Genomic DNA, 6,753 nt, shown 5'->3' with positions numbered 1-6,753 from the left:
TGAAATACAGACAAACATAACTCTGAAAAGACATTTTACATAAAAATCTCAAAAGATTTTAAGTTCTGTTTGTATAAACTCATCACAAGGGAGATAGGCCCCAACCTAGAAACCCCATGAACATCAGATCCAGATTGGAAGCACTTTATTTTTTCTGCTGATCTAGAGAATCACATGAAAACTTTGAGGCATCCTTCAGGCAACTATTCCAAGTATTTATTTGCTTGCTTATTTACTTATGCTGGGGTCCTTCCTGGTAGCCCAGGGTAGACTCGAGGTTTTTTATTATTATTTTTATTTGATGAGTGTATGGCCTGCATGTGTGTAAGTGCACCCATGTTATGTTGTGCAGTGCCTGTGGAGGTCAGAAGAGGGCGTCGGATTCCCTGGAGCTGGAGTTACAATGGTTGTTAGCTACCATGTGGGTACGGGGAATCGAACCTGGGTCCTCTGCAAGAGCAGCCAGTGCTCTCAACTGCTGAGCCATCTCTCCAGCTGAGATTATGGGCTTGACCAGCACACCTAGCTTCTTTTTTGCTGCAGGCTTTGCTTGTCCTGACACATTTAAATGTATTGAATTGTGTGACCTCCATGAAACCATGTGTTAGAGCACTGTCTGTGAACCTAGCCAGGTTGCCATTCAGTGCTTTGGAGGTGGGAAAAGAAGAAGGTGACAGATCAAAGTGAAAGGACTGAAATTACTGTTCTCACTTTTGACTGAAGCAACAGTCTCTTAAGGTGAGAGTCTCCCAGTGTGATTGCTTAGAGAAAACTACTAGAATGCTTTCCTGCTATCTGGGTAGTAACAGATTATTTACAGTCTCGGGAACAAATGTTTGGTTTTCACTGTGCCACCGACAAGTGACAACAGGATATGCTGTCAGGAAGAAACTGTTATATTTACAATCCGGCAGTGTCTTTCCTGATGTTAAAACACATCGCACCCCTTCTACTAAATTTGTGCTTTTCCTACAAATTCCACGTCTATTATTACATGGTACTCGTTCACCGTGACATGCCTTTTGCAACTCTTTGTATGGTACTGCTACAAAGTAATGCTGTGCATAACAATTGAGCTTATAGTGAATACTTTTAAACAATATTTCACTTTCACAATAATCATCACCACCAAGAGGTCTGTCGACATCAGCAATGATCCACCGTATGATTTTTTCTATGGTAGGTTGTTTGGTAGGCCCCGTGCCATACATTTCTTCCAAATGTGAATTGAATTCTGGTGTTAGTTCATCATTATATTCATCCCAGTAATCCCCATAAAGCTTCAGTGGCAGCAGACACAGTAGCAGCAGCAGCAGGGGCAGCCAGTCCTTGGTGACCGGAGTCCTCATCGTTTCTCTGCGGAGTCAAAGGCAGTAAGGAGAGATATTCTATTGTGGCAAAATGTTTCTGTTCCGTGTAGAGCCCGTTCCCATCAGCCACTCCCGTTCTGCCCTCACAGTATGTGGCTCATTTGAAAACTGTTTTATTTTTTCCTTTTTGTTTTACTTTAGTTTATGTATGAGTGTATTGCCTGCAGGTATGTAAGTGCACCCATGTTGTGCAATGCCCATGGAGGTCAGAGCCCCAGGACCTGGAGTTATGGATGGCTGTTAGCCACCATGTGGGTTCTGGGACTCAAACCTAGGTCCTCTACAAGAGCAGTCAGTACTCTTAACCGCTGAGCCAACTCTCCATACCCCCCTTTTGAAAACTGTTATAGTTGTGATTTCAGAATTTATTTAAGTATCTCTCTAATAATACTCTAAAAAAAAAACTTACCAGGTCTGTGTTAGTCCTGAGGACAGCAGATAAGGGAGGGGAATGTGAAAGAAAGGAGAGAGATAGCTAGAGAAAGAGAGCAGAATGAGATGAGGGGAGGTAGGAGGAAGGGAAGGGGAGGAGAGAATCAAGAGCAGCACAGATGAAAGGACAGAAGAAAGGTAGCAGATGGCGGTCATAGTGAGAGAAGGGAAGGTCCCACGGAGGAGAGGCTCATACACTCCTGTCTAGATGTGTCTACGTATATCTCATCCATTCTTAGAAATTAAATTGCACAGAAAAGTGCCTCAGGCAGTCCAGTCTCCCCTTGTTGATCCTGCGGTGATCAGAAACGTCTTCGACCTAAGACTTTTCTTCTCCTCTTGCTCACATCTGGCCACAGATGCCCTGAAACCCTTTTCAGGGGTCAAGCAAGGTCTATAGAGGCCCAGCAGACATGGGCTGAGCAGCTCCCACACCCACTTTATCCCGCTTCAAGCTTTTGTCCACTTTTTTTGGTTTTTGAGACAGGGTTTCCCATAGCCCCAGCTAGCCAGGACCTCACTGTGTAGACCAGGCTGGCCTCGGTCTCCCAGAGATCCACCTGCCTCTGTGTGCTGGCATGCATTCATCTTGTTTGTCCATTTCAAGGCCTCTGCTATGTAGTCTTTCACTCAGTGTAAGTCTTCTGCTAAGATGCTTCACTTTCTCATCTACCTTTTTCGTTGATGTCTTCCCCTAAGGTAGGCTTCATGGTTTCTGTTTTGATTGGGTTTTTACCTCCCTAAATTCATTCCAGTTTGTGTTGCTATCTGTGGCTATGGTGACCTCATCAGTAGATATTTCACTGTTATTGCATCACTTCTGTTTCTCTGTATGCCTTCTTACCCCACAGTACTCTGCCTACTATTTCTCCAATATAGTATTTGACAAGTTTGTAAATGTTGATGTTAAGATGATGCTATAGAGTACAAGACTAATTTTAAAAGAAAACACTATGTCCGTAGTGATAATTCATATCATTAGGCTGTCTGGTTAATTACGATAAATAATTTTTAGAATTTTATTTTTTTATGAGTATGAATGCTTTGCTTGTATGAATGTAAGTGTACTACATGCAGAGGCTAGAAGAGGGTGCCTGATCTGGAGTTTCAGATGGTTGTTAGCCACTATGTGGGTCCTCTGTAAGAATAGTCAGTGTTCTTAACCACTGAGCCATCGCCCCAGTTCCTGACAAAGAATGTTTAAAAGGCATTCTTTTTGTGTTGTTTTATTTTTTTGAGACAGGGTCTCCCTGTAGCCCCAACTGACCTGGAACTCACTATGTAGACCAGGCTGGCTTCAAACTCACAGAGATCCGCCTGCCTCTGCCTCCCGAGTGCTGGGATTAAAGGCATGCACCACCACACCGGGCAAGACTTTCTATAATAACCTGAACATATATCCAGAAATTCTTCCCACTTGCTAAAATAAGCAAGGTATACTCTAGTCTTTAGTGCAGAGGATCATCTTTCACAGACGGCTTCTGGGCCTATTTATCACTGTGTACTCCTATCTCAAATCTGACTGTTCCCATAATTCTTCAAGGAGGCTGTTCTCTCAGTGGACGGCAGTAACCTTAGCTCTACTAGGGAACAAACTTTAAGGCCTGACTTTGCCTGTGGTGTGCTTACCTTATTTAAACCCTGTGTTACTGTTCTTCAGAGAACCTGCGTTTGGATTGCAGTGCTTAGAACTTGACGCTAGAGGTACTACTGATCTTCAGTGAGAGGAAATCATTCTGGAACTAGGAAGAGAGAATGAATTGGACAGTTTGTAAGGACACTATTGAAGATAACTAAATTTTAAAATGATAACGTGGAGCTATACCAAGGATTTTTTACACATTATCTTCATCCAAACAACTAGAGAATGAAATTCTGTTTAATTTTTACTATTATTAGCATCTCCTCACACCTGAATGGTAACTGTCAATACGAGAATATAAAAGTGGCAGAGACAGACAGCCTTCACCAGAGCAAAGCTGGTTGATAAAGAGTGGCCTAGAAATTCTGGCCTATGTGATGGAGGTGTGGCAAGAACCGTGACTGATTGCAGGTGTCGATTCCAATCTTGTGAATTAGGAAAGGTCAAGCATGTAGAGAAAGATGGAGGTTTGGGAAACACACCGGGAGGTGAAGAAATAGGAAAGCTGAGCTCAGCAGTACAGCAGGCAGAAGAGAAGACCTCTGAACCGATGATGTAGATCGGTCGGTCTCGCGAGCATGTTCATAACCCGTTCATCCATCGCATTCCATGTCCCACTGAGACAGTCTGAGAGCTCAGTTTACAATCTCACCCTGGGAACTCAGAGCCCCTGCAGCCTCTTGAGCTGGAATGGACAAGGTGAGCACACACAAGAGCAGCGGAATCTGGGTCCCTAAAGCCTGCCCTCTCTACCTGCTGAGGACACGCTGAGGAAGGCGTTTATAAACAGTTTATAATACAAACAGAATGTCTGTGAGTGGTTGCAAACAGTGCTGGTGAGAACATAAGTTAGGAATCCTGAGTTTCTGTTTAGAAAGAAATTATTAGACTAGTTTTGAGGGGGAAAAGTTGATTGACAACTAAAAAGTTTAAAAAGTCATAAGAAACTTTTACTACCTAAACTTCTAAATGGAAGCTATAATGAAAGGCATGACAGCAATATTTTAGAGACATGTAGTATTTTGTGATGTGATATAACACCACAGTGTTAGCGTGTCTGACTAAGAGGGAGAGAAACCCTCAACACATCACCTACAACACCAGAGGAACCCCTTGAGTCACACAAGAGGAAAGTCCAGAGGCACAGCAGCAGGAACAGATGAAAAGTCTTACCTAGCCGCCTGTCTCTCCTCCAGGCCACTCTTTATCAACCAGCTTTGCTCTGGTGAAGGCTGTCTGTGAGTCTCTGCCACTTTTATATCCTTGTATTTTAGGATCACAGTGTTCCCAGCGTGCCATCCTCCCCCACCTTTTTCACCACAGAAAATGATACTCCTGATTGGCCCGACTTCTGTCGTGAGTGAATCTAGTGATGTGGGGACTTCTGACTGGTCATCCTGAAACATGTACTCTTCTTGGAGCAATAAGGCAAAACCACATTAAAACCCCAAGAGAACTTCAGTTTGTTGACAAAAGGGCTATTTCCACTGAAAAGGAGTGGGGGCCAAAGGCAAAAGCAGCACAAATACAATTCGTGAGAGTGGGAAAAATCTGAACACTAAGCTCTATCTACCTCACTATCTTTTTTTAAATTACATTTTGCTTTTTAATTAAAAATTTTTGAATTTAATGGGGCTGGAGAGATGACTCAGAGGTTAAGAACACAGACTGCACAGCTAAAAATAAATCATAAAGAAAGAAGACAAGCTGTCTGAATCTTCCTGTTGTGAGTATATATTAGTGCTGTTGCACGTTATAAAGAGAATTATATGTCATTATTTTAAGTCAAGGAAAAATTGAGAATTTGGGCCCCAAATTATAAACAGGTAAGAACCAGTTCTCAAGAAAGAAAGCAATTGCTGAGGTTAACAACGGTGTAGTCATTTGCTTCACATTGCCTTGTTCTGACGCTCCCTAGTGGTCTATGGGATTCGATGCTCTCACATTGCCTTGCACTATTTTGTGAACCGTATTATTAAAAATCCTGAGCTTGGGGCTGGAGACATGCCTCAGTGGTTAAGAGCACTGGTTGCTCCTGCAGAAGAACTAGGTTCAATTCCCAGCACCCGCATGGCAGCTAACAACCATTTGTAACTCCAGTTCCAGGGGATCCACCGCCCTCTTCTGGCCGCTCCTGGCATTGCATGACATGGATGCACTTACATGCATGCAGGTAATACATTCCTACACATAAACTGAAACTAAAAAAAAAAAAAAAATCCTGACCTTAACAAATCCAGCTCACATTAAAACTGATGAAATCTGAAAAAATAAGGCCTGTAGGCTGATTATCAATACATTTTTTTGATTTTATAGTAAAGTTTAGTAAAATGTTTCCACTGGGGGAAGGAAAGAATGAAAAGTAAGACTGGCATACAATTTTACAACTTCCTATGATTTAGTAAGTTACTTTTAAAATAAATGTTTTTAAAAAACAAGCCAATGGGGGGTGCTGAAGAAACGGCTCAGCAGTTAAGAGCACTGGCTCCTGTTCTAGAGGACCCAGGTATGGTTCCCAGCACCCACATGGCTGCTAACAACCATCCATAACTCCAGTTCCAGGGGAATCTGATACCCTCTTCTGACCTCTACAGGCATTGTATATCATGGGTGCACTTACATACACGCAAGGAATACATTCATACACATAAAATAAAAAAAAATAAATAAAAAAGAATTTTTAAAAAACCAAGTCAGTAGATCTTTACTTTGACATAGAAAGAACAACCATCTCTGACTCCAGTTCCAGGGGATCTAATGCCCCTGGCCTATGCAGGCACCAGGCACACACATGGTGTACATACACACAGGCAAAACACTTATACATAAATCTTTTTTTAAAATTTTAAGCAGAAATAAAAATTGTCAAGGAACACAAGTGCTGGGAGACGTAGAGCCTCAGAGAACATTTCTTGTGGGAATGTAAAAGACACAGCACTGGAAGCTAGCTTGGCAGTTGCCTTTTCTCCCTCCTCCCTCCCTCTTTTGTGTTCTCTCTCTTCCTCCCCCACCCCTCTCTCGATCTCATTGTGAGCCCAGAGTGGGCTCAAACTTGACACCCTCTTGCCTCAGCTTTCTGAGTCTAGGATGACAGTCATATGAAGCACACTCAGCTAGTCTGCCAGTTTTTCTAAAGCTAAATATAGACTCACCGTGAAACATACAATCACACATCTACCTATCTACTCTATCTAAAAAAAAAACTTACATGTGACTTTTATATCAGCTTGATTTCTTTAAGTTTTAGATTTGCTTATTTTTATGATAAGCATAAATAAAACACATGTGTGTGCCTGTGTGAATTTATGT

At 42.2% G+C, this 6,753-nt stretch overlaps 1 protein-coding gene across 1 annotated transcript; it reads right to left on the bottom strand.

Moving 5' to 3' along the window:
• Positions 1-786: 786 nt before the first annotated feature.
• On the bottom strand, positions 787-4,730 carry Rnase9 (ribonuclease A family member 9 (inactive)). The gene is made up of 3 exons (XM_008832583.2): positions 4,618-4,730; positions 3,432-3,544; positions 787-1,356 (listed from the first exon to the last, which is right to left on the bottom strand). Exon 3 carries the CDS (start codon positions 1,347-1,349, stop codon positions 792-794), a length of 558 nt encoding a protein of 185 aa, XP_008830805.1. The 5' UTR covers positions 1,350-1,356; positions 3,432-3,544; positions 4,618-4,730; the 3' UTR covers positions 787-791.
• Positions 4,731-6,753: the final 2,023 nt, after the last annotated feature.

Source organism: Nannospalax galili, unplaced genomic scaffold (assembly GCF_000622305.1).
Source record: "Nannospalax galili isolate Female #2095 unplaced genomic scaffold, S.galili_v1.0 scaffold196, whole genome shotgun sequence".
Taxonomy (NCBI): Eukaryota; Metazoa; Chordata; class Mammalia; order Rodentia; family Spalacidae; genus Nannospalax; species Nannospalax galili.
The sequence above is the reverse complement of the archived record's forward strand: the minus strand, read 5'-3'. Positions and strand labels throughout refer to the sequence as shown.

Bases quoted from the DNA above. Each gene is read 5' to 3' on its own strand.
- Rnase9 (XM_008832583.2), bottom strand. From the start codon at position 1,349: ATGAGGACTCCGGTCACCAAGGACTGGCTGCCCCTGCTGCTGCTGCTA.